The sequence below is a fragment of the Balaenoptera physalus genome (assembly GCF_965194825.1).
Source record: "Balaenoptera physalus genome assembly, chromosome: X".
Classification (NCBI taxonomy): Eukaryota; Metazoa; Chordata; class Mammalia; order Artiodactyla; family Balaenopteridae; genus Balaenoptera; species Balaenoptera physalus.
This window is the reverse complement of record NC_138903.1, coordinates 47839583-47867182: the sequence shown is the minus strand read 5'-3', so window position 1 is coordinate 47867182 and position 27600 is coordinate 47839583. Positions and strand designations below refer to the sequence as shown.

Genomic DNA, 27600 nt, shown 5'->3' with positions numbered 1-27600 from the left:
GGGATAAATTGTTAGCATAAGGGATCTGCTGATAATTTTTTTTTTATTTCTCTTGAAAACAGAGTACAGATTAAATAAGGGTATTGGGTTTGTCAGTTTCAGACACTTGGGACTTTTTTTTCCCTGGAGAATGGAGGGAAGGGGGGTTGGGGGAAGGGGCTCTTTTAATATGTAGGTGCTTCAGGGAGAAGCAAACCATTTTATCTGTTATTTCCACTGGAACTGATGCTTGGAGTGGGGGAAGGAGATGAGATCAGTGGATCAGTCACCAGCACTGTCATCAGCGTTGCCAGAGAGGTCAAGGGCGGACATCATGGAATCAGACAGCTTGCTGGCGAGTTTATCTGCAGATGGAGAAAAACAGGCAGTCACTTGGTGGCTGGCTTGCCAACAGGAGGCCTGCAGGAGCTAGCCTACATTTACCTTGGTCTGCACCAAACTTCCAAACTGGCTCCCTAACCGCCCCCTCCCCATCCAACACTAAACAAAACAACTGGTGAGCTACTGGCAGCCACTGCTCAGCCTCACAGGAAGACCCATTTGTCTACCTATGAAATGATCACCCCAAAATAGCTTTTATCTCAGAGTGTCAGACTACTGAGCGTCAAGTATTTTTATCTCTTCCTAGTATCAAAACAGCTGTTTTCTTTTTGTGTGTTGAACTTATTAGCACTCTGCCATGACCCTCAAAGCTCTCATAGCAAAGGGGCAGGATGGCAGTAGGGGCTTTGGGCCTGCATGCTCACCTCCATCCTCCAGCCACACCCTATTGTTCCTCAGGATTCCCCTCAGACATCACCTCCTTCTGGAAGCCTTCTCTGATCACCCCTACCCCACCACGACCTCCAGGCTGGGTTAGGTTCCCTCACTGTGCTTTCTATGTCTTCACAGTGATCACTTTGTGTTTCCAATGTCTGTTTTCTTGTCTCCTCCCCACTCCCCAAAAAGACCAGCAGTTCAAGGGCAATTCATCTCTGTATTCCCAGGACTCAGCGTGGAACCAGGCCAAGAGCGAATGGTTATGAACACAGTCTAGTTCAAAGAACAGGGCTCATGGGATCAGTCAAATCTAGGTTTGGATTTTGGCCCCATCAAATACTTTGAGTGTGTCACTTAATGTCTCTGGGCCCCAGTTTCCTCACTTACCAACTGAGAATAAGACTTTTGCAATGAGTTAGTGAGAATTAGCATAGCATGAAGACCTAAATGGACCAGCCATACAACAGACCACCATTAAAATGAAGGGAGAAGTTCTTTTGTGAATTGATGGGGAAATATCTATAATATATATTGAGTGGAAAAATGATGTGGCAAAACTATATGTTCAGGAGACTAGCCTCTGTCTACAAAAAGAGAACAAAGAATATATAGATATTTGCCTGTGTACCTATCTCAGGAATGAGATACAAGAAATTAATTGGTTGCCTCTGGAGGGACGCCTGGAAGACTGGGGGATTGGAAGGAGACATTTTATTGTATATTCTTTTGTAACCTTTGGATTTTGAGTATATCGCCTATTGATAAAGTAAACATATATAGCCTGAAAGCTTCTTAACACATAGAAAGCAGGTGATAAATAAATGGTGGGTATTTGATACATGAAACTAGGCCAGTGGTTCTCCAAGTGTGGTCCCCAGAGGAGAAACATCACCACTAACTGGCAACCAGTTAGAAACACAAATTCTCAGCGCCCCGCCACCTACCCACCCAAGGTCCAACTACTTAATTAGAAACTCTGGGGGTGGGTCCCAGAAACCTGTGTTTTAATAAGCCCTCCAGGCAATTCTAATACAAGCTAAAGTCTGAGAACCACTGTGCTAGCAGGTAAGCCTCCTAACCCATCCCTGCCCCCTAACCCTGGCCTGGGGCTAGACACATGGAGATGCTCATTCAGGAGCCCCTAATTAAGGCCTCAGGTGGGTTCTTTTTGGAGTACAGGGGGGTGGTCAGGTGCCCCCACCTGTACGCTTCTGGAGCTTCTTCTTATTCTTCAGGGCAGATGCCAGAGCCTGGCCCTGCTGCAGGGGGTCTGTCTCCATGATCCTCTGTAGCATCGGGCGGCGGTCCACTGGGCAGACATCCACTGAGCTATTGTTCCTGGGGTGAAGGTCCACGTTGCGCTTAGCCCACCCCATCTGATGACGGTTTGGATTGGTGCAATACCCAGTGAGATCTCCAATCTGGGGAAAGAGAGGACAACAGTGAGGTCTGGGCCCCAGAGTACCTACAAAGACTTCTGTAGAGGAGGCAGGGACAGGCTTGCATTAAGAACAGGAACCTTGGAGCCACACAGAACTAATAAGCTTCAAGTCTGGCCCCACCACAGACTAGCAGGTGCTTAGTTATCCCTTCACCCACAATTTGCTCATCTGTCAAATAAGGGTGGACAGTGGGTAGCTTGCATGGCTTTTACAAGAATAAAATGAAAAGGCAGAATTACTTGTCAATGATAATTGGTATTACAATGATTCTTTGTTCAAGTGACCCTTCAAGGTCTTACTCAATTTAACAAATATGTTCTGACACCTATTTTATGCCTAGCTCTGTATGGGGAAATGTTGGAGAAATGACTCAGATGCAGTCCCACCTTCGGGAAGCAACCAGGCTAAAGAGGAAAAAACCCAACCACACCACAAGTTAGAATGTGGTAAGAGGGGGCTTCCCTGGTGGTGCAGTGGTTGAGAGTCTGCCTGCTAATGCAGGGCACACGGGTTCGAGCCCTGGTCTGGGAAGATCCCACATGCCGCGAAGCAACTAGGCCCGTGAGCCACAATTACTGAGCCTGCGCGTCTGGAGCTTGGGCTCCGCAGCAAGAGAGGCCGCGATAGTGAGAGGCCCACGCACTGCGATGAAGAGTGGCCCCCGCTCGCCGCAACTAGAGAAAGCCCTCGCACAGAAACGAAGACCCAACACAGCCATAAATAAATAAATAATAGCCAAAAAAAAAAAAAAAAGAATGTGGTAAGTGCCCACCAAAGAAATGCAGCATAAGTGACAGAGGCTGAGGGGATGGTGATGGTCAACATACTTCTGCTGATGGGAGGGTCATTCCTGACTGAACACTGGAAAAGTAGAGAGCATACCTGGGCACCCAAAAGGGTGTCTATTCGGCTGTAATAGAAGGTACATGTGGTCAGCAAAAAGTAATATTGACAGGAAGCTCACTATATGCCAGGTACCTTTCTAAGCATATACATATATGTGTGTGTTATACATATACATACATACGTATATGTATACATGTACTCACACACATCTGTGCATTAACTCATTTAATCCTTGCAACAATGTCTTTGACAAACAAGGCACATAAGGTCACACAGTTAGTAAGCTAATAGAATAAATTAGAACCCAAGCAGTCAAGATTCTGTATGTATGACTACCTGCTACACTACAGTGGGTAAAAGGCAAGGCTACCACACTGTACAACTATGGGGTTGCGGGGGTGGGAGGGGGCACCATTTACAATATAGCACACCTAAATGGAGTTGTGCAATGGAGTGGCCCTACTCAGGGCCCTGAACCTGAGCCTGGAATTTGCAGTATGGAGTAGGGAACTACTGCTGGTCCTTGAGGAAAAATGGTATGTTCTGGGGCTTATGGGCTCAGTGAGAAATATCAGGGGATGGCCTTAAACTCACAACTTTAAACTGCTTTTCCTATAAGCACTGGGGGGACTTTCGAAACTATGTGAAGGTGGGAATGGCGTGATTCCTACCACTGCCCTAATGCAGGCCTCATCATCTCTTACAGAGCTCAGGCAACAGTTTCCTTCCTGGACTTCTTACCTCCACTCTGGCTCCTTTCTTTCCAACTGGATTTTTACCCCAGCCACTGGAGTGATAGTTCTAATACATAAACTTAACCATGTTGCTTCCCTGCTTAAGAAACCCTTCCAGATATTATATAGCCATCAAAAATGAAGGACAGAGGATTTCCCTGGTGGTCCAGTGTTTGAGAATCCGCCTTCCAATGCAGGGGACGTGGGTTTGATCCCTGGTCAGGGAACTGAGATCTCACATGCCGCGGGGCAACTAAGCCCACGCGCCACAACTACTGAGCCCCCTCATGCCACAACTAGAGAGAAGCCCTCGCGCTGCAACGAAGAGCCCACATACCGCAGTGAGGATCCCGTGTGCCACAACTAAGGCCCGATGCAGCCAAATAAATAATTTTCTTTTTTAAAAATGAAGGACTGTTCTTTAAGTAATCACGTGGAACAATCTACAAGATGAATTTGTAAGTGAAATAAGCAATGTGCAGAACAATAAAAACAGCATACGACTATTTTAATTGAAATAGATCTGTTGGGACTTCCCTCGTGGCTCAGTGGTTAAGAATCCGCCTGCCAATGCAGGGGGCACGGGTTCGAGCCCTGGTCCGGGAAGATCCCACATGCCGCGGAGCAACTAAGCCTGTGTGCCACAACTACTGAGCCTGCGCTCTACAGCCCACAAGCCACAACTACTGAAGCCTGCACACTTAAGAGCCCGTGCTCCACAACAAGAGAAGCCACTACAATGAGAAGCCCATGTACCGCAACGAAGAGTAGCCCCCACTCACCACAACTAGAGAAAGCCCGCGCACAGCAATGAAGACCCAACACAGACATAAATAAATTAATAAATAAATAAAATTTTTTTAAAAAAGCATTGAAATAGATCTGTTATCTGCTTTTATGTATATGTGTGTATAAAGATGGAATAGCTCTGAAAGGACACTCAGGAGTGGGCAGGGTGGCTGGGAGAGAGAAGCAGGAGAGAGATTTACTTTTACTGTATAACCTTTACCTTTTCATATTTTTTTTTTTTTGGCCACGCCGCACGGCTTGTGGGATCTTAGTTCCCCGACCAGAGATTGAACCCAGGCCCTCAGCAGTGAAAGCGTGGAGTCCTAACCACTGGACCGCCAGGGAATATCCTACCTTTTCAATTTTATACCATGTACTTAGTCAAAAAAATATCTTAAATAAACAAAATTGGAAAAAAAATTTAAACCCTTTGCCTCCCCTCCCCCACAAAACATAACCAACTTTCAGTGTTTACCTATTACCCATGGTTTAAAGTCAAACTCAAGGCCTTCAATGATCTGACACCAGATTCATCTTTCCCCGCTCTACCCTCACTCCAGCCACCTCAGACCACTAGTGATTTCTGCAAAATAACACGCTCTCACCCTTTTGGGTCTTGGCACGCACACAGGCTGAGCCCCTGACCACAGGCTGCTGCCCCCCTTGCCCAGAGAATTCCTCAACCTTCAAGACATGGCACAAGCATCAAGGCCCCGTGGAATACTTCCCTGACCCACAAGTAGTATAGGTTAGGGCCCTTAGATCCGTGCTTTCCCAACCTCTGCCCCCAACCCCAGCCTGTGTGTCTTCCATCACAGTGTAGATATCTGTGGTTGAAACCACTAAACTGTGACCTCTCGAAGGGCAGCGATGGGGGACTGGCAGACGTAGAGGCTGAAAAAGCCTCCAGAGATCATAGCACAGCATATCAACTTGATCCTGTAGGTGCTGGGGAGACATGAAAGGGCAGGTGACCTTTGGGACCTGCCATATGGAACAAATGTCCAGGTGGGAGACAACTGGAAGCTTAGGCTAGGGTTACAGGAATGGTAGGAATAGAAAGAGGCCAAGAGCATCTCTTAAGATTTAGGAGGGAGAAGCCAGACTTGGTGACTGATTGTATATAGGATCCAGGATACTAGTTAGAAGGAAGGAAAAATCAGGGTTGCCCAGGTTTGTAACTTGAACAAGCGGGTGGATAGATGGGGATCCTGTTCTCTAGGCTAGAGCTGGGCTGGGAAAGCTGCTTGAGAGAGCATGCCTCCTCCTTGGACCTGCCATTGGTTGGCAAAGGATGCACCCTGCCTAGCACCCAGGGAGCCCACAGGGTGTGAATGAACAACCCGCATCTCCCCAGTATTATAGGCGGACCTTGTGGGAGCCAGGTGGAAGGGACTGACCATTTCCCAGAGCCCGGGGTAGAGGAGAGTGTTGCCATGAAGAAAGAGAACAGGTACCTTATACACCGTGGTTTTATTTTCCATGGCATCTGCTATTTTCACCATCGGAGAATGGAGCCACTTGATCTCCATTTCGAGCGGGTCCATGTCACCCAACAGCTCATCAGATTCTCCAGTGGCCAAGCCTTTAACACAATAAATACCACAGTCAGGGCCCTGGCTCCTCCCTGCTACTAGCCTCCTGGTCAGGCCTCAGTGGAAAGGATATGTGGACGCTGCCCAGCAGAGTCAGGAGGGAAGGCTCTTTTATTCCTGCTGGGAGGCCACATGACAAAGGATTCAAGGTGTGGGTTTTGCAGTAGGGTACTCGCCTGCTGGGAGCTGGTCTTGGAGCCTCAGCTTCCTCATCTGGAAAATGAGAATGCCACAAAGCCCTATAACAAAAGGCTGAATCACAGCAGAGGGTGCCTGAAATGCACTGGCCTGAGACACTGCTCTGTAAATGGCAGCTACTGGGGGCTTCCCTGGTGGTGCAGTGGTTGAGAATCCGCCTGCTAATACAGGGGACACGGGTTCAAGCCCCGGTCTGGGAAGATCCCACATGCCGCAGAGCAACTGGGCCCGTGAGCCACAGTTACTGAGCCTGCGCGTCTGGAGCCTGTGCTCCGCAACAAGAGAGGCCGCAATAGTGAGAGGTCCGCGCACCGCGATGAAGAGTGGCCCCCGCTCGCCGCAACTAGAGAAAGCCCTCGCACAGAAACGAAGACCCAACACAGCCATAAATAAATAAATAAATAAATTAATTAATTAATTAATTTTTTTAAAAATGGCAGCTACTGGGATTCCCTCCCCAGGACCGGGCCTCTCTCCCTCTCTCTCTGGTGCCTTGCCTAGAGCTGGCCTCCACTGCAAACCACAAATGTGTCCATTGTCCTGGGCCCACACTACCTTCCCACCTCTTCTAAACTTTGCCCCATCCCCTTCCCTGGGCCTCTAATCCCTAATCACTCTTCAAGATTCAACACTAGGGCAACTAGGAAATTCTCACTATTAACCACTCCCTCTTCTCAATTTCCGGGACCTCAATCTTTTGCCAAAGTACATTCTCACTGCCAGAGCCCCGCTTGCCCTCACACACAGCCACAGTCAAGTATCATCATAAAAATGTGAGCACTAATTCCTCCCAACTACCCACTTGATAGAAAAGCAAAGTTCAGAAAGAGGGCTGACTTGCCTAAAGCCACATGGGGGTAGGTAAGCCTCTTGTCCTCATTTGTAGTCCAAGCACACTAAAAGGCCCAGAGAAGGAAAGCTATTGGCCCTCAAGAGAAACAGGGTAACTAGAAGCCAGGCCAGCCAAGGCTTTCTCCACTACCCCAGAGTGTCCACAGACAGGCCCAGAGAGCACCAGGCACCTTTCTTGGGTGGGGTAGAGAAGAAAGGAGCCATCAACCAGAGCTGCAGATGGTAGAGTATCTGAAGAGAACAAACTTCCTACAGGCGTTTCTGAAAGTCATACCTCTGTACCTCAACAAATAACCATCTTAATAACAGCTAATATTTACCAAGCATGTACTATATGCCAGGCACTGTGTTTTTACATAACAAATAAGTCTTCACAACTATCTTATCAGGTGGGTGCTATTGTACCCATTTTACAGATGACATCATTGGACATGGAGAGCTTAAGAACTTGTACAGCACCACACAACTAACAAAACTCAGATTTTAATCCAGGCAGTCCATTCTTTTAACCACTTAGATACTGAGTTGGGAGAATCTTCAAAACAAGGCAAGAGAGCTAGTTTGAATGCCACGTCTGCCTGTCAATGACCATGCACCATTTAGCAAATATCACCTTTCTGTGTCTCAGATGCCTCACCTGCCAATGCGGATAAAAGTAAAAATCTAGAAATGGACATGCAATGGCTGTGACAAAACCTGGAGCCAAATGAGAGAAGGGGTTTTTGAGAGGAGTATCTCAGTCCACTCCAGGCCTCAAGAGATGGGGAAAGGAACCTCACACTTCGTAAATACCTCACCATGTTCCAGGTACTTTGCTGATTTTTTTCCTATCTACCAAGAGCCCACAATCAGCTGCCTCCCTACCCCACCCCACCCCCATATTCCCGTGACCCAGATTACAATTCTCCACCTTGTGGGAAAAGACATTAAGGTTAAAGCTAGTTAAACAGGTTTCCCCAAGCCAGAGTAGAGCCAGAGCAGGGGGTGGTCAAATGTGGGACCTGTTGTCAGATCTGTGTGGCTCCACTAGGGCAGGACCACGTGCCAGGCAGGCCAACCTACTCGCCCTTACTTACATTCCATGGTGTCCTCATTGGCCTGCTCGGTATCCTCAATGTCGAAGACCTCAGTCATCTCCTTAACAATCTCAGCACTGAGATGGGCAGGCAGAGTGTGGGTGGAGGGTGGGAGTGTATAGAAGCTGATCTTCCCGCTGAATTGGGAGGTGGGAAGAAATTGGTGATCTCATTAAGACAACAAATGACCAATCAAAGAGAGAATGAGTTCTCAGGTCAGAAACAGTGAGGGACAACTAGAAAACCCAGACAGTTGCTTCTGAACAAGAGGTTGAGCTGCTGGATAATCACTGGGCATAAGTTGCCAAGCAGGATGTGACCTGGTGCCTTGGACTTCCTTACCCAAGAAGTTAGGCTGCCCCGCCGCTGCAGTGAACACAGATGATCCCCTTTGTGGAGTCTGACTCCCAGCAGGCTTCACCCTTACGCCTAGCCCCCTCCTCACCTCACCCAGTCAGCCAGGACAGCTTTGGCTGCCTGCTCCTGACTGTATATGCCCCCCTTCTTCTTCTTCCCCAAGCGGTGGGCCACTGCAGTCAGAAAGTGCTCAGTGGTCTGGAACCCAGAGACACCGTAATAGCTGGAAATCTGGTGAAGAGAGGAAGAAGAGAAATCATGAGGAAGAATGAAGGGCCCTTGGAGCAGGGTAGGACATAAGCAAGAGGCCCGCGTACCTCCTCCAGGTTGCAGCGCTGCAGAATGGTCTCCACTGGGGTCACAGGATCCGCCAGCTTCTGCACACGAATGCAGTTGCACAGGATGGTGCCCACCTCCGAGTTGGGTCCTGGGACAATGCCCGGGGCATCCAGCAGCCTGATGAATTTGTCCAGGTAGACCTCCTGCATGAACCTGGGGCGGGAGAGGGGAGATAGGAGGACACAGGATGGTGATAAGCCCAGATGTGCCTGGCATCCTCTAGGCTCCAAGCACCCAGTTGAGAGAAGGGGTGGGACAGATGGCACACAGATGAAGATGGAGAGATGTGGGGTCTGATTCTAGTCTAACCTCCACCACCAGGGACTGAGCTGCAGGACCACAGGCAAGCTTCTGACTCTCTGAGCCTGTTGCTTCACCGAGGAAGTGGAGCTGCTTATTCAGAGCCCAATCTTGCATGGTGTCGGGGAGGCTTCAAGGAGCTAAGTGGGGGAGACACCCAGCTGGGTGCCTGGCCCACAGCCAGGGTGTGCCAGGTAAATGAGGGCTATTAGTGAGACTCCCATGCCCAGGGAAGAATCAAAGGCTAGTCCAAGATAAGGGACAGGGGCTGAAGGCGTGGGAGTTGGGGGAATGGTAGGGTGAAGGATCTGTGAAGTGGGGGAGCAGGCAGGTGCTTACTTGGTGACCCCAGGAACGGCTCCCACACTGCACGCACGGCTGCGCTTCAGGCTATTGATCAGGCTGCTCTTCCCAACATTGGGAAGGCCTACAAAGGAGCAGCAGATGGCTCAGGGCAGGAAGGGTCCTCAGGAATATCTGGGACAGCCTGTGTGTGGGAGGCTCAGGCAGGGGCAGTGTGACCAGGCCATGGGGAAGCCAAAAACAGAGCCTGGCCTCCTGCCTTCCCATCCAAGTCCCTGACCAACCCCCTCCATGGCCTTTCTAACCCTCTCCTCCATATGTGAGCACCCTGGCTAGACGTGTCCCTCTCTCTAGATGTGACACCCACCTCCTACCTACAAACAGCCTGGGAAAGACGCTCAATGCAAGGCCTCTGTGACAAAATCCAGTGGAGGGTGGACACTGGGAAATGTTGTAAGACAGAACCATCCATCCTGGTGTATAATTCACCTGGCAGGGGGTGGGGGGAGCTCATCTCCAGATGTCAGTCTCTGAGCAGCTTTCTGCCTGTGGTGCGTGTTTTTTTGTTTGGGCATCTGTGAGCACCTCTCAGCCTATGGATGTCCTTGTCCATTTCTTCCTCACTGGGTCTCTCATTCCCACCATTCTCTTTCTCTGTGTGCTAGAACTTACACATGTACTGCTCCCTCACAGATGTGCCTGTGTATATATATCCCTAGTGTATAGAAGTCTCTGTATATCTTCTGTCTCTTGGTTGTTCTCATTCTAAATACCGCTGCTTTTCCCATTTCTGTCTTTCCCACTCCATCTTTTTCTCTATCATATCTTTCTTTGTCTGTGTATCTAAGCACCTCTTTCTCTGCTGGTTTGTCTCACTGTATCTCATTCTGGCCATTGTCCTTTCTCTCTAATTCTCCCCACCCCACCAATTCTGCCTCTTTGTAATTCCCTCTATGCCAACTCCTCTCAGCTCTTTCTGTACATGTTCCTTCTCTCCATGGGCTTGTCTCTCTACATGTATGTCCTTCCGTACGTGTTCCACTGTGTCTTTTTCTCTGTGCCTCCCTAATGCTCTGTCTCTATTTCTCTCTCTCTCTCTCTATATATATATATCCGTCTCATCATAGACGTGTATCTGTCTCTGCGACTCTGGGGCGTGACTATGTCTGAGGGTCGAGTGTATCCAGGCACGTGTCTCTCCGTGGCTCTATTTGATTGGGGAGGGGAAGCGGAGTTGGGTGAGTGTATGGGAAGAGCTTGGTCTGCATGTATTTTGCCTCTGGGTCTGTGCATGTCTCCATACATGTGGAACTGTATGTGTGCATAGGTCTGGGGTGCATTCCTCTGTGTCTGCATCTTTGTTCCTGCCTCTTTCTATGTGTATCTCCCTCTGAATCTCTCCCTATCCCTGTGTTTGACTCACTCATTCTTTCCTTGGGTATGCATGTCTGCCTCTCTACTTACATGGGAGGGTCTCTAGCCCCCTTATGTTTCTCTGCAAGTCTCTGTGCACACGTCTTTGTGATCATATCTCCCTCTCTCTGCATGCCTCTGTCATTCACATGTCTTCCCTTTCCACTCCCCACCAATCCCACCATTTGGCTTCCCAAATCTTCTGTGTCTATTCAGGTATGCAAATCTACACCTTTTTCTCAGTGTCCAGCCTCACTTCCTCTCCCTGCGGGTCTATCTCTGCCTCTCTCAATTTCCCTGTTCCCTTCCCACCAGCCTTCCCTCAGTACCCTGGGTTCCAGGTTTGAGCCTCAGCTCTGCCTTGTCTCACCCAGGGCTGAGCCCTACAAGTCCCTTTCCCGCCTCTGAGCCCCAGTGTTCTTATCTATGAAAGGGAGATGTTCACCCCTCCCTCCCACAGCTCTGGTAGAATGAGATGGGGCCAACTCCAAGCCTGGCCCCGCACATTTGGTCCATGGTTCTAACACTCAAACCACGGTGGTGATCCTGAGTATGCCTTCCCACGTCCACCAATCCAAATTACACATCACAAGACCCTTCCTGAACAGCTCCTCTCCTCCCCCCACAAAAGTAACATGAAGTTCCCAGAATCCTTTGTCCCAATGAAGCCCCTGCACAAGGAAGAAGCCTGGGTCCCATGACCTCCCCCAAGGCCTTACCCACAACACCCACACGGATATGGGTGCGTACTTCACCCAGGCGGCAATAGTTCCCCAGAACCCTCATGAGATTTTCAGCTCCAAAGCAGGCTTTGCTTTTCAGCAGTGACTCAGAGGCTTGATCCACTGGCACACTGCAGCGATTCTGGAAAATGAGGGGTATTATAGAAGAGGCATCAGGTGGGAGATGTAGTCTCAGCTCAGATTTCCAACTTTCAGGGCCGCCTCCCTGTGATCACTGAGACCCCCAGCCTGAAGCAGAGGGCTTCTCACACAGGCCCTGAATACCTGCCATTTCCCTGCTTCCACAAGGCCTATTTTTCCACTGTCTTTGCATCTCCAGTCTTCTCTGTCCCTGCCTGTCTCTTGCCTCCCTCAGCAGGGGCAGGATAGCATCCTTGCCTCTAGGCAGGCCAGGTTTAAGTTCAGCTCTGCCTCTCACAGGCGTGTGCCTGGCAAATTCTGATTCCATTCTCTGGGCCTCAGTTAACCTTGCCTACACAATGGGGACGTTTGCCTCCCTGTCTGTGGAGAGAAGAGATAGTGCCTGGCCCACATAACGTCTACCTTCCCTTGATTCCTCACACAGGACAAGGCCATTTCGGCCTCCGTCTCCTTACTCCTGATGCTACCTCCTCTGCCTAGAATGCCCTTTCAGCTCTTCTTCTGTCCTTATTTACCCACCACAATACTTCAAAATAGGAACTGACTTAAATATCTATTAATAAGAAAAAGATTAAGGAGCTATATCCTTGAAGTGGAACACAAATGAAAGAAAGCTGTTAAAAAAGGATGCTTATCACATTTTTGCCATGAAAAAGGCCAAAAAATTATAAAGGAGATATCATGTTTCTCCCAGATGAACAAAGATTTAAATGTTTAATGATATCAAATGTTGGCAAGGGTGTAGGGAAAAAAGCCCTCTCACACAGTCATCTATCCCATTAGTGGGACGATAAATTGGTACAGCCACTGAGGGGTGGGGGTGGAGGAGGTGGGGTGCTGGGGAGCAATTTGTCAGTGACTAGGGAAATGTAAAATGCAAAAAGCCTATGACCCAGCCACTCTACCTCTCAGTGCCCAACCTACACAAACACTTGCCCACTAGCCAAGACTTGTAAGGGTACATGTTGTAGTACCGGTTATAATGATAAAAAAAATTGGAAACTAATTTTATTTAGCATCAAAAAGGTAGAACTCTATAGAAAGATCTTCAAGGAAAAAAAAAAACGCAGGATGACATATATGATACCCGCAAACACTATTTTCTCTTTATAAACACATCCACATATAATATAAAGCACAGAAAAACATCTGGAAGGATACACACCAAACTAACAATGGTGGTTACTTCTGGGTATGGATAAAAGAGATTGGAATTAGAGGTACCAGCGTAAGGATATTCAAGCTTCATCTATACAGTTGGCCCTTGAGCAACACGGGTTTGAACAGCACAGGTCCATTTATACGCAAATTTTTTTCACTAGTAAATACTACAGTACTACATGATTCGCAGTTGGTTGCATCTGCAGATACAGAACTGTAGATATGAAGGGCCAACTATAAGTTATACACGGATTTTCCATTGTGCAGAAGATGGATGTCCCTAACCCCTGTTTAGTTCAAGGGTCAACTGTAATTGTTTTTATTTTTTCTACTTTATTTTTTTAAATAAATAAGTTTTATACCTGGTGCAAAACTGAAAAAAATATGTCCCCCAGGGGGCTTCCCTGGTGGCGCAATGGTTGAGAATCCGCCTGCCAATGCAGGGGACACGGGTTCGAGCCCTGGTCTGGGAAGATCCCACATGCCGCGGAGCAACTAGGCCCGTGAGCCACAATTACTGAGCCTGCGCGTCTGGAGCCTGTGCTCCGCAACGGCAGAGGCCACGATAGTGAGAGGCCCGCGCACTGCGATGAAGAGTGGCCCCCGCTTGCCACAACTAGAGAAAGCCCTCGCACAGAAACGAAGACCCAACACAGCCAAAAAAAATTAATTAATTAATTATTTTAAAAAAAGTCCCCCAGGACCCAGTTTCTCTCCATCGCAGCAACAAATGTTTCTGTATACTTTAATATCTTACATTGAAAACGCATTTCCATGTTAATGATATAATTAGAAAACAGTGTAGCCCCAGGCTACCCTGAAAGAGGCTAGATGTCCCTGGCCCCAGCTTACCAGGTTTTTGACCTGATGCTGGGTGCTGGCCTTGAAAGCTACGACTGGCAGCTCATTCCGAAGGTATTCCAGCCACTTCTCCACAACCTCCTTGGGGACCAGGTCTGGGGAAAATAGGAACAGAGAGGACTGGAAAGGAGAACATCACCTCGATGGCTCACTCCAAAGATGCAGCCACCCACATCCAAGACTTGGCCCACCTCCTGCCAACAGATATCTCCCTAGCACTGACAGTCCCTATCCAGTCCCCAGGTTAGAGTTAGAAAGGACAGTCTAGTCTAGGGGACCAGTTGGCCCTCCCTGAGGAGACCTCTGTTTCCTCAAGGAGAATGGGTAACCAGCTGTATGGTCCTAGATGCCTTCCTTCCAGACCAGGGGGCCCAGGGTACCAGAGGCCTCCCAAAGACTGTGCTTCCCATCCCCTCCCTGGATCATTCTAGGTTGGGCCAAATGTCAAGAATAACCTTGACAAAAATGGCTACCATTTATGAAGAACTGAACATGTATGTACCAAGCACTTTATCATTAATTCTCCAACAATCCTGTGAGACTGGGACAATCACAGCCCATTTTACACCTAGAGAAACAGAAGCTCTCAGGTGACATGACTTGTCCAAGATCCCAGAGAAAACAGACAGCAAAACTGGGATAAGATCCAGACCTGAGTGACTCGTGAGCCGATGTGCTCTTCTGCCCCAGTGTCTGGGTTCCAGCTTGGGAGAGAAGAGGAACTCTCCATGGTTGGCCAGTCACAGATAAAGCTCAAAATGGCAAAAACAGGGGACTGAAAGGCAGACAGGCTTTAACTCCACTCCCAACTTCTGCTGTACTGTGTGTGTGGTGTGTGTGTGTTTAGACAAGTGACTTCACCTCTCAAATCCCTGGCTTTAAAAACTCGAACAAGAATTCCTACCTCACACAACTGTTATGGATACCACTGAGTTGCTGGGTGTCAGGGTCTGGTCCAAGCTAGTTTTTCAACAAGGCCTGGCCCCTGCCTTGCCCTACCCAATACTGCCCAACACCCACCAATCTTGTTCAAGATCAGGACCAGCTTCTTGTTGCCTTCTGCCTGCAGGACAGTCTCCTCCATTTGGAAGCAGCGGCAGCCCAATGGGTCCCTGGCATCCAGGACTTCTAGAATCACATCAGAGTATTCCACCACCTGTAGGGCAGGGAATGAGGGATGAAGGCAGGGAAAGAACTGGGTAGCAATCAACAGGCCCATGAAAGAAGAGGTCTCCATCTTAGGAAAAACAGAAGCAGAGAGGAGACAGGACTGGATTGATGCCCTCCCTAAAGGACCTTAAGAAATGCACCCCCGGGACTTCCCTGGTGGCGCAGTGGTTAAGAATCCGCCTGCCAGTGCAGGGGACACGGGTTCAAGCCCTGGTCCGGGAAGATCCCACATGCCGCAGAGCAACTAAGCCCAAATGCCACAACTATTGAGCCTGCGCTCTAGAGCCCACAAGCCACAACTACTGAGCCCGTGTGCCACAACTACTGAAGCCCGCATGCCTAGAGCCTGTGCTCCGCAATAAGAGAAGCCACCACAATGAGAAGCCCACGCACTGCAGAGAAGTGAGAAGCCCACGCACGAAGAGCAGCCCCCACTCGCTACAACTAGAGAAAGCCCGTGCACAGCAACAAAGACCCAATGCAGCCAAAAAATAAATAAATGAATAAAAATTTAAAAATAAAAAGAAATGGGCCTCCATACCTTACGGAACTCCTTGTAATAAGCCTTCCTTGTGGCTTCATCATCCAACTGAGGAAACATATTTAATTCCTCCAAAACTTCCTCCTAAAGGGAAAAAAAGACAATGGTCCAGGGCAGGAAAGAGAGTGAGAGCTGTCTTTGGCAACCATGGGAGGCTGGGAGAGCCATGTGAGTCCCAGACCACCAAAGAGCAGCGTGTATCAGCCAACAAAGCCAGGAACTAGAAGAAGAAAGGATAGACCCACATGGTCCATGTGTGTGCCTATTTGTAAGTGTGTGTTCGAGCACCAGCTAGAGGCCTGGGATTGCACCTGAGTGTATAAGGGAGGAATGTAAGAGGGAGGTATAAGTGAGAAAAACAATCTATGGGGAATGTGGGATGGAGGAAGCAAAATGTGTACTTTATATTAGAAAAGGAACTTTGAGTTGGAAAGTATATATTCTGTGAGATGAGAATATATTCTAGAAAGGCAGTAAGAAGTCCTAGAAAGAAGATGACTCTTCTCTTAACTTTCCCCTCACGTTCTCACTCCTTCTCTCCCCCTGTCCCCTAGTCCAGCGCCTCCCCACTCCCAAACCCCAGTCTTTGGGTTCCAGCTTGGGAGAAAGGACCTAACCAGGGTTGTCCAGTCACAGATAAGGCTCTTCACCTCTCTCTCACCCTCCCTCCATGTCCCTACTGTCTCCCATCCTCTCTGAACTGATTCCCTACTCCCCCTCCAACAATCTCACACCCTTCCTCTTTCCTTTTCACAGATCAATGGCAAAAGATGCTTTTGAGCGAACCCACACCAGTCCTACCCAGGGGCAAAGACTGCTCTCTTACCTTGCGCTCAAACTCCTTCTGGCGTCGCAGGACATCCTGACAATAGTTTTCAATGGTCCTGCGTCGGTGTCTCTCTTGCTCCCGGGCAGCCTGCTGCTTCTCCCGCATGTCCTCAACCTAACAAGTGAACGCACACCAGGGCCGTAGCTGACTAGGTCTGCAGTCTAAGGGAGGGATGGAAGACCAAGAGTAACAGGGAGCAGGTGACAGAGGGAGAAAACAGTGTGACATGGCACAGGTGGGAGGAGCAGGGATATAGGAAGGGAGAAGATATGACAGCAAGAGATAAGGGGTTTGAGAGAAAGAAAAAGACAAAGAGATGAAGAAAGGGAAAGCATGGCAGACACTAATACAAGGAAGGTATGTGAAGCTGAGAGAGAATGTGTTCTAGGCAGCGGGAAGCACTTAAGACCAGAGAGGAAAAGAAAACAAGGTCCTGGGATGCTCCATCATTTACAGAGCAGCAAAAGAGACTGTAGAAAAGAAAGAAGGACATCCAGGAGAGTGAGATGACAGGAAAGCCAAAGTGAGAGTGTTTCAAAAAAAAAATCATGGTCTCAAATGCTGAGAATTTGAATAAGATGAGGGAAGAAAGCTATCCATGAGTCTGATATCAGCGAACATGCTGGTGAGGCTGGCAGGGGTCATTCCAGTGGAGCAATGAGAACATAAACCAGACAGCCATGGACTGGGAGGTGAGCAAATGGAGACACTAAATCAAGTATCAAGGCAACCGCCCTCTCTTCCCCTTTCCACAAACAGCCTCGACAACCCTAACAGTTCTGGCCTTTGCCTTTCAACATTTCTGTGGACCTGGCAGTCAAGCCAGGCCCTCTCTCTCCAAGGGAAAGGGCTTACCCTCTTCTTCTTTAATTCAGCCTCCCGACTGGCATGATCATTGGAGTGAACAAACTGGGGAGCGGAGGCCACTTTGGTGGCTGCTTTCTTCCCATTCTGCTTTGCAGGCTGGTCACCACACAACAGGGAAAAAATGAACAGACCTAATGAACCCATGGAAATTACCCTTCCCAGGGGGTGTTAAAGCTGCTCAGAAGTGTAGTTGTTGGGGGAAAGAGGAGAGAAGCAAACAAAAAGGGCTCTGTCCCCAGAGGTCTGCCCATCTGACTAGAGACAGACCCTTCTTCCCCTAGCCAGGCAGGGACGTGCAGCCCTTGGAACAACAGTACCAGCATCACCTAGGCACTTGTTAGAAATACCAATTATCAGATGCCAAGACAGACCTACCAAATCAGAAACGCAAGGGTAGAGCCCAGCAATCTGTGTTTTAACCAGCCCTCCAGGTGATTCTGGAGGGCTAGTTAAAGTTTGAGAACTGCTGCTCTGACCCAAGTCCTACTTGTCCACAACTTTCCCAGCAGGACCAGGAGATCCAGGAGCTGGGGCCAAAGACTGTTTGAACCTCCCTCCTCTCCATGAGCAATAGGGACTTGGGAATTAGACAGACTCAAGTCCTAGCTGTGCTACCTTGAACCTAAGAACTTTCTCACTGAGGCTCAGTTTCTTCATCTAAAAAATAGGATGATGACAATCCCTAACCAAGGTAAACCAAGCACAAAGCAGTGTATGGCTTGTGGTGGGAACTTAATAAATACTGCTACTTTTCTGCTGAAGCCACCCAGAGAGGGAGGGAAAGCCAGATCTACTGATTCCAATGCAGTGCTCTGTTTGGAGTCACCCAATATCTACCTGGTTTTGTGGGCCTCTTCTAGGGTGGGCAACCTGTTCCTGACCTTGTCGCCAACAACGGGTATACCTTACCTGAGTGTGGAACCAACTTATCTTCTTGCGGCCTTTGGAACTTTTACCTGGCTTTTTATTTTCTAAAGAAAAAAAAAAAAGCCATCATCCACCTACCCAACATTTGTTGAACCTTAATGGAGGTCAGGCCACACTGGGAACCTAAGGAAGCCTCAGACACCATGTCTGTCTAGGCGCACAAGACAGACACGGAGCTGGCAGCAACAGTGTCAGAGGAGGTACTGGATATAAATGTTTGGGGTATTCAGTGCAAACTGAAACAATTCTTAAGGGAATCCTGTGAAGAGAGCAACTTGAATGTGCGCTTCTGACTCCTCTTTCTCTCTCCCAACTTCTGGCTGGGGCAGCTCAACAATTTTGGCACCAGGCTGAGGTGGGGGGCTGGTAGCATGGGAAAGTGGTCTGAGGGTTAGGGCTAGGGTTAGGGACCCTGGTTAGTCCCTGGTTAGGGACTCTGAGGAGTCCCAGCCAGCTAAGCCAGAGTAGATGCCCTCAGCACATGGGGAGAGAACTGTCCCTTCCTGCTAACCCTGCTCATGTCATTGCCTCCAAAGGGAATTACACTATGCAGCTAAACTGCAACCTCCCTTTGATTTAAGGAGGAGAGAGTTCACCTTCTACAATCATGCCTTAACAAAGCCCAGGAACTTAAGGGGCCTCTTCCCACTTCAATGAGGAGTCCCGTCTGTCATCTCCTTCACAGCTGGCCTCTCAGAAAGAATGGCTTCCCTTAATTCTCACCATTTGCAAGGGGGCTAAAGGAATTCTTACAGGGGGAGGTTCTGGAAGGTCAGGATATATGCTACAAACAAATATAGGAGCAGCTTGAGATTATCAGAGAACAGGCTCCCCAATCACACTAGGTGGTTCACACCAAAGCAGAGTTAATGTAGGAAACAGAGGATTTAAATACTACTGCAGGACTTCCCTGGTGGCACAGTGGTTAAGAATTTGCCTGCCAACGCAGGGGACACGGGTTCGAGCCCTGGTCTGGGAAGATCCCACATGCTGCGGAGCAACTGAGGCCGTGTGCCACAACTACTAAGCCTGTGCCCTAGAGCCCATGAGCCACAACTACTGAGCCCATGCGCCACAACTACTGAAGCCCGCATGCCTAAAGCCCATGCTCTGCAACAAGAGAAGCCACCGCAATGAGAAGCCCGCGCACCACAACGAAGAGTAGTCCCCACTTGCTGCAACCAGAGAAAAGCCCGTGCGAGGCAACAAAGACCCAACACAGCCAAAAACAATTTTTTTTAATAAATTAAATAAATAAATAAATACTACTGCAAGTTCTTAAAGAGATTCAAGAAGATACTTCAAATGAACTATGTGAGAAAAAGATTCCCAAAATTTGATATTGAATAAAAATTCAATTGATGTAGTGAAAAACTGAAGAGACATCACTAATAACCAAATTAATGAGCTAGAAGGTCAAGGGAAGAGCTTGCTTAAAACAGGACAAAAATCCAAAGAAAAGTAAAAACAGGGGCTTTCCTGGTGGCGCAGTGGTTGGGAGTCCTCCTGCCGGTGCGGGGCACTCGGGTTCAGGCCCTGGTCCGGGAGGATCCCACATGGCCCGGAGCGGCTGAGCCCGCGAGCCACAACTGCTGGGCCCGTGCGCCACAACTTAAAAAAAAAAAAGTAAAAAAAGAAAAAGGAGAATGGACTCAGGAGAGCTAGTATCTAAATTAAAAGGAGTTCTGGAAAGAGAAAAGATACAAATGGAGAAGCAATTATTTTTTAAAATAATAGATGAAAGTTTCCCAAGTTGAAAACAGGATTGAGGCTTCAGACTAGAAAGGCGCATAGAGCATCAAGATCAACAAAAAAGACATATGCCCTGGGCATACACTGATGAAATTTCTGAACTCCAAGGATAAAGGGAAAATCTTGTAAACTTCCAAATAGAAGGCATTCCCAACAAAGGTGAGAGAAGCAGACAGCCTTCTCAAATCCACAATTCTGAACACTTAAGACAGAAGAATAACCATTACAAAGTACTGAGACAAGGAACCGTGTTCCAAGCTAAATTCTTATAACTGATCAATATATCACTCTTACGTGAAGGTAAAAGACAGACGTGCAAAGATTACCACCTGTGTTCCCTTTCTGGTAAAACTACTTGAGGAAGTATACCAGCAAAAATAAGCATAAAATCATGCTAAAGGTCTCACTTTGGAAGAGTAGAGCAAAAATAGTTATTTAACTTTGGTAAAGTGATAGAAAAATTTAGTTATGCTTGATATAAATATGAATGCAATTACCAACATAATTTTAAGTCCTGGTGGAGGATTTTTTTAACTTGTTAAACTTTTTAAAATAAGGGAATAAGAAGAAACAAACAAAAAATATAAAATAAGATGGTAAAAATCAGACCAAACATATTAGTTATCATAATGAATGTGAATGGACCGAATTTCCCCGTAACAAAAAAAAATCAGATCCCAAGTCTCCTTTTCTTCCAAAGTACTCATGTTGCAATGAAAAGAATGTGAGGTTTGGAAGGAACCAGGTCTGGCCATTTTACTCAACAATTTGCATCGGCCTAACTTCCCTGGAAAATGAGGGCCTGCACTGGATACAGGCACACGATGAAAGAAAATACATCACTTAAAGTGGGGAAAAACACCTGCTTCAGAGAGGAGAAGGAGGGGGGAGGAGAAGCGAGGAAGAGGGTAGGGGTGCAGTCACCACTCACAACACTGCAACACCCAGGAGCCGCTGTTACTGTTTTTTAATAGCTTCAGAGAGAAAACAGCTACCATTTTTTAGCCAGCCATACCTAGGTTCCTGTTCTGGCTCAATAACTACCTAGCTATATGACCTTGAAGAATTTCCTTAAATCTCTCTGACCACCAATATCTCCATCCACCAACTCTCATATCAATACTCAAAGGTGGATCTCTCCATTCATCCATCATCTCCCATACTCTCACCCCACTACATCCCTGTATCCCCAGCCTGGCAGTGACTCTGCCCCCATCCTCCATCTACCCCTGCATCCGACTTCCCACTATGCCCTCTGAAACTCCCACTTGGGAGATCAGCACTCCCCTAATTCTTCCATCTTTTCTTGGGAACAATTCCTCAACCTCCTGCCTTAATAGGGACTCAGCTCTCCCCTGAGGACACTGCTTCACCTGCAGGCCTGAAAGGTGGCTATTAGTTTACATGAACATGAATACCTTGGAGCCAGTAGGTACAGGAGGCATCTTGCAGACTCACCACTGCCAAACCAATTTCTCCCTCTTGTTAAAAAAGAGGGGGGAGGGGGGGAATCCTGCTTTTTTTTGAGACTGCTGCTATGCCTGTCACCTATGAGTCACTTTTCCTCTTTTATTGAAGCACCTAGCTCATAGCTTTACTTTTTTTTTTCTTAATTATTTTTTTTTATTTTTGGCTGCATTGGGTCTTCGTTGCTGCATGTGGGGTTTCTCTAGCAGAGGCTACTCTTCACTGTGGTGTACAGGCTTCTCATTGCAGTGGCTCCTCTTGTTGCAGAGCATGGGCTCTAGGTGCACGGGCTTCAGTAGTTGCAGCATGTGGGCTCAGCAGTTGGGGCACACGGGCCTTAGAGCGCACAGGCTTCGGTAGTTGTGGCACGGGGGCTCTAGAGTGCAGGCTCAGTAGTTGTGGTGCACGGGCTTAGTTGCTCCGTGGCATGTGGGATCTCCCCGGACCAGGGATTGAACCCGTGTCCCCTGCACTGGCAGGCGGATTCTTAACCACTGCTCCACCAGGGAAGTCCATAGCTTTACTTTCAACTGAACTCCTGCCATCATCAACCTGGGCAACTTTGGTGATCACTGGGTCCCTTCCAACGCTCAGGTTTCCCACTTCCTTGACATCCCCATTCCATGTAGCCACCTGCCCACCCATTGCTATGGTGACATCTATGATCATCATCTATAACTGCTTGTACTTCAGAAAGCAATCTCAGACACCTCTCTCAACTATCTTCAAGCACATTTGTTCAACCTCCTAGAGACTTCCAAAACACTGGCGCCACTCGATTCTTTATTCAACGGCCACCCCATTTCCCTCCCTGTGCAGCTTACATTCCAGTCTGTCATTACGATGGATTACATACCTGTGCCACCAGTCATTGATGGTTGTAAATCTTTTAAATGATAAAACATACCCTCCTTTTTAATAGCCATTCAAAAATGTACAACAGTTGAAACTGTATCTGAACACTCTTTCTAGGGCTTCTCAATAACCTTCCCAGATTTAATCATTATCATTACCATTTGGGTCCAAGGTATCTCTAGCCCAGGGTGTAGGGAGCTGCACCATGAAGCACCTCCCCCATCTTCCACTGCAATCATCCTAGTTAGTCTGATCAAGACTTCAGTTGCAATTTAACAGTGAAAGTCTTTGTTTTGTGTGCACATGTAAAGTTTTTCTATTTAATTTAATGTTCACCATTTTCCCACTAATGCAGATATGTATGATTGTTCTTTAACAGGTAATACAGTCATATGGTTCCAAAGTAAAACCATGTCAGATGTAGAAAACAAACTTATGGTCACCAGTGTGGGAAGGGGGGGAGATAAACTGGGAGATTGGGACTGACATATACACACTACTATATATAAAATAGATAACTAATAACAACCTACCGTATAGCATAGAGAACTCTACTCAATACTCTGTAATGGCCTATGTCGGAAAAGCATCTAAAAAAGAGTGGATATATGTATAACTTATTTACTTTGCTGTACACCTGAAACTAACACAACATTGTAAATCAACTATACTCCAATAAAAATTATGAAAAATAAATAAATAAAAATAAAACCATGTATTCTGAGAGGTCTCCCTCCCACACTTGTCCCTAGCCACTGCAGTCCCCTCACCACAAGAAACCACTTCATTAGTTTGTCATGCATCATTCAGTTTCTTTATGCAAATACAAACATATATTCTTATTTCCCTCCATTTTCTCCCAGGGAAGGTAACATACTATGTACTCCTGTCAGCAACTTGCTTTTTTCACTTAACAAATCCTGGAGATCCTTCCATCTAACAGTTTTTCCATATAATAGTCTTTCCATATACTACTTCCTCATTTTTTTAAACTGCCAGGGTTCCTTTGTATGCATATACTCTATTTCACCAGGTAATTATTGTGTTTTTCATCACTATTAATAATTCTATTACCAATAAAAATTAATTTAAAAAATAATTCTATTATTATCTTGTATTTGATATTCTTAAATAGAGTATAACTAATTTTGTTCACTCTTCTCATGTTGCATGAAAAAATGATTATTTGCTTTTGGTATTAACATAACCAAAGTCTGATTCTTGATGAAATTTTTATGATTATATAAAGTAAGTGATTTTTTTTTCACCAAGCCCTACATAGGCAGGGCCACAATTCACACAGAATACAAGGCCACTGGGTTGCACAATTCTCATCCAGTCTATCCAGTGTGCTATCCAAATGTTATCATTTTCTGCTTGGGCTATAGCAGGATAAAGGCAGGGAAGCACAGAACCAGACCTGTCCTACTGCCTTTGCCTTCCCTCTTATAAGGAAGAGTCCATGTATCACATTTGTCTTCTCCCTCTAGGCTGTAAGCATCCTGGTGGGAGGAGGGGGGGATTGAGTTAGCACTACTAATTGAGACATTCTATTGCCTGGCATACAGTAAGTGCCAAATAGCTATGCCTGGTCATGCTGGGCCCTTGGGACACAAAGATGAACCAGATGTCACTGAGAAGTTAACAGTGCTGTGAAAGAGACAGACCCAATCATAGAGTCAACAGCCCTGGTTCCTGTGGGTACACAGACAAGTGGAAACCAAGGGAGGAGGTTAACAGGAGGGATTCCCAGAGGAAATGATGTATAAGTTGAAATCTGAAAAACAAGCAAGAGTTATCCCGTTAAAGGATGAGAAGGAAAGGGAAAGAGTCCTGAAGGCAGAAAGAACAGCAATTTATCCACACTGTCTGTTTTATAGGTAAGAAAAATCCAAAGCTCAAGACAGGTCAGACAATAATTCAGTGGCAGACAGTGTATGCATCCTCTGAGGGGCTAAACTCCAAAGAGAAATGAAGGCTGAATCTTTAAAGCTAATACTTACAGAGTGCTTATTATGTGCCAGGCACTGTTCTAAGTGTTCTACCTATTTTAATTCATTAAATCCTCACAACAACACTGTTAGGCAAATACTATTACGTTATTAAGTAGGAACTATTTTTACCCTCCTCTTCCCCCACTAGACTGAAGGCCACACAAGTAATAACTGGAAGAGCTGAGATTCAAACTCAGTCTGGCTCCAGAGTCCATGCTCTTAACCACTAGTACTATCTATGATACCAACTTAAAGGTACAACTTATAAAGAAAAATGCTAGGCTGTGTTGGGGTTATAGGCAGTATAATATGGTATTTACTGCTATTCACCTGCAGTCTCTTTGTCAAGTCACTTAACCTTGCTGAGCTGCAGTTTCCTTATCTGTAAAATGGGTATGGGGGATAAGGGGAGCTGTACCTCAGAAGGAAGTTGGGAAGACAACAATAATACCATACGTAAAAGACAGACTGAATGATCTGGTTCATACTGGGCAATTTTTTAAAATACTATGAATATTCATTAAAGCTTAGGATTGGGAAGGAGTGGTAAAAGAAACTCACTGTGTCTAAGTTTCATCATGATGACTAGCTTGAAAGCAGGTAGATTCAAATCTGCAGGCTTTTTTTTTCCTGTTGGAATGGGAGAAGAACCAATTTGAAGACAGAGAGAGGAACTACAATGCTATAAGCCCCTTCTGAACCCCCTGAAGGCAAAATAAAATGTTAAAAAACATGATAAGGAAGCCCTAACAATTAGAGGAATCTGAGAGAAGGTGTTATACTGGAGCTGGCGCCTGGTATGGCTGAGTATAGTTAATTATAATAATAATATTACAGGGAAGGTAGTGTCACACTACCCAAAGGAAAATTAGGTCTAAACCTCTCTTCCTGGGTGGAGTCAGTGCCTCAATGCATCAGATAGGATACCCTAGGTAAGGGACTAGCACTAAACCTCTCTAAGTGGAGAGGGGTATGCAAGGACAATCTGTTTCTACATAGGGTATTAACTGCACCTCTTTTCCCCAAATAGAGGGTTCTATGTCTCATTTACCCTGGAAGTGGGAGGGAAAGACATATCCCAGGAGTCTACCCTGGGGAAAAGGGACCTCAGAATAGGGCTTTTTATCTGTATGTCTATGTGGACTAAGGTCAGTGCAAAATCTTGGGGGACGGGGGAAAAATGTGCACCTGTATGTGTGGCTGGGGTCTGTTCCTTGGTGACAGGGGGGAGGAGTGCAGGATGCCTTTTGTCACTCTACTCCAGGATACAGAGGAACTAGATAAACCGGCACAGTGGCTGTGTGCATCTCCGCTGCATGGGAGAGGAGCACAAGTCTGTACATCTGTAAGTTGTGCAGGGACCGGGGGTGGGGGGGTACTCTGAGTCGCTTTACCCTAGGGAGGGCCATGAGATGGGACTGATATACCGATCTCCACTACAAGGTGACATTAGTGCCATGCTAACAAAGGGGGGAATTATGCAGCTTTGCGTGAATGGGGTCTGCACCTTGCCTGCAGTGGGTTACTCTAGCCCCTTCCATGGGAGATGGGATGGGGCACGATCTGTTTATCTTGTGTACGGGTTGAAGTCAGCAGTGTGTTAATATTGAAGGAAAAGGACCTCTGGTTCTCTGCACGGGGGAGGGGGGAATGCAGCTATACATTCAATGGAACGGCCCTTACAGTAGGTGGTGGTGGTGGGGTTCCTGTGTTTTTTTTTCCTGGATAGGGAGAAAAAGATCTGAGCTCCTCTACCTCGGATAAGGGGGGAGCCCATATGCACGCACTATGGGGTGATCAGTGATGTCACTGCTTCTCAACGTTGGAGGGCACCTCTCTGCTCCCTTGGGGTCTCTCCTTTCCTACAGTTGGTGATTCTAAATCCTTGGAGAAGGGGGGAGAAGAAGGATGATCTGTGTCTACCTAAAAAAGAGAATAAATCTGAGCCCTTCTTCCCCCGGGGCCCCAGGAGAAGCAGTTCTGACTGTCTCTTCGTGGGTTAAGGTCTGCTGTTGTTTGCTGTGGGGCATTTTTGGTGGGTCAAGCCCTTACAAATTCAGTAAGCCAGCGCCTGGGGAGGAGGTGGTGAGATCTGATTTTCCATAATGGGGACTCACTCTAGCCTAGAAGGGGTAAATCTGCATGCTTCTCTGTGGGATGAGACTTGTGCCTCCAAACACTTAGAGAGGGGTGGTCTACCACCTCTGCAGGAGCGGGGGTGGGGCATCGGTCAGTTAGTTACACGGGGCCGAGGTAGGGAGGTCTCTAGGTCTTGGCGCTAAGGGAAGGAGGCTCACTCCTCTGTATATTAAAATTTCGGAGCGCCTCTATTCTGGTGGTCGGGCGGGGGTAGGGGTAAATACATCAAAGCCTCTGTCCTAAGGGAAAAGGTGCGCGCCGAGGCGGATCTGTGTGCCTTAGCGCCTGTAGAAATCTGCGCCGTTCAGCCTCGTGAGGGAGATGTGTCTCTTTACGGGTGGGGTCGATGTCGCCACACCTTCGGAGTGTCCACGCCTGTCTACACCGGGAAAATACGGAATGGAACCTCACTACCCTAAAAGGAGGAGGGCACTCGACGTTTCTCCACACAAGTGGGGTCTGTAACTCTCCATACAGTGTGTCCAGGGGTCTACACCTGTCCAGATGAGGTGCGTCCGTGCCCCTCTACCCCGCAAGAATGTGTTTGGGCGCATGTCCACAGGCCGAGCAATCCCTGCCTCTCATCCGGGCCCTTCTACCCTGGAAGGAACCTGACTCTTCACCTCTCTATTCCAGGGCAGAGGGCGCCTCGGGTTTCACCTGAAATAGTTGATCCTTTCCGCGCGGCCGGCTGGGTGAGCGCTCACCACGAAAAAACAGAGTCGTGTCTTACCTCCACTTCCGGCGGAGATCTGAGAAGAGAAGATGGCAGAACACTATCGGCCCACAGGCTGCGCTCGCGGAGTTAGGGTTTGACTTCCGGATCCCAGCCTCGCTGGGAGCGTACCCGGGGGCGGGGCTTAGGATTGACGGCTCGCGCCCTCCCGTCCCTTCCCCGGGGCCGCGCTGGCCCCGCCTCCCGGCCGCTCCATAAGGTAAGGAAATAGCAGAGTAGGGGAGGCGGGGAGGCGGGGAGGCGGGGAGGCGGGGAGGCGGGGAGGCGGGGAGGCGGGGAGGCGGGGAGGCGGGGAGGCGGGGAGGCGGGGAGGCGGGGAGGCGGGGAGGCAGGGAGGCAGCAGCGGTTCGTTGGCTGGTGTGGCCATATAACCTACTTGTAAGCCAAGTTCTTGTCTGCGGGCCTCTGCCTGGC

At 47.8% G+C, this 27600-nt stretch overlaps 1 protein-coding gene across 7 annotated transcripts; it reads right to left on the bottom strand.

Annotated features, from left to right (window-relative positions):
* Positions 1-26: 26 nt before the first annotated feature.
* On the bottom strand, positions 27-27307 carry GNL3L (G protein nucleolar 3 like). Of its 7 annotated transcripts, none has more exons than XM_082445173.1 (17): positions 27184-27284; positions 24873-24941; positions 22851-22907; positions 18226-18287; positions 17305-17412; positions 16447-16563; positions 15621-15704; positions 14930-15065; positions 13901-14004; positions 11723-11867; positions 9627-9714; positions 8966-9140; positions 8737-8879; positions 8292-8428; positions 6028-6155; positions 1961-2180; positions 27-344 (listed from the first exon to the last, which is right to left on the bottom strand). In XM_082445173.1, the coding sequence occupies exons 3-17, from the start codon at positions 22858-22860 to the stop codon at positions 262-264; spliced, it is 1740 nt and encodes a 579-aa protein (XP_082301299.1). In that variant the 5' UTR covers positions 22861-22907; positions 24873-24941; positions 27184-27284; the 3' UTR covers positions 27-261. The 7 variants fall into 7 exon arrangements, with proteins under 7 accessions (XP_082301299.1, XP_082301297.1, XP_082301295.1 ...); XM_082445171.1 differs by having other exon boundaries at positions 18154-18287; positions 27184-27241; XM_082445169.1 differs by lacking the exon at positions 22851-22907 and having other exon boundaries at positions 18154-18287; positions 27184-27307.
* Between the last annotated feature and the right edge of the window lie 293 nt (positions 27308-27600).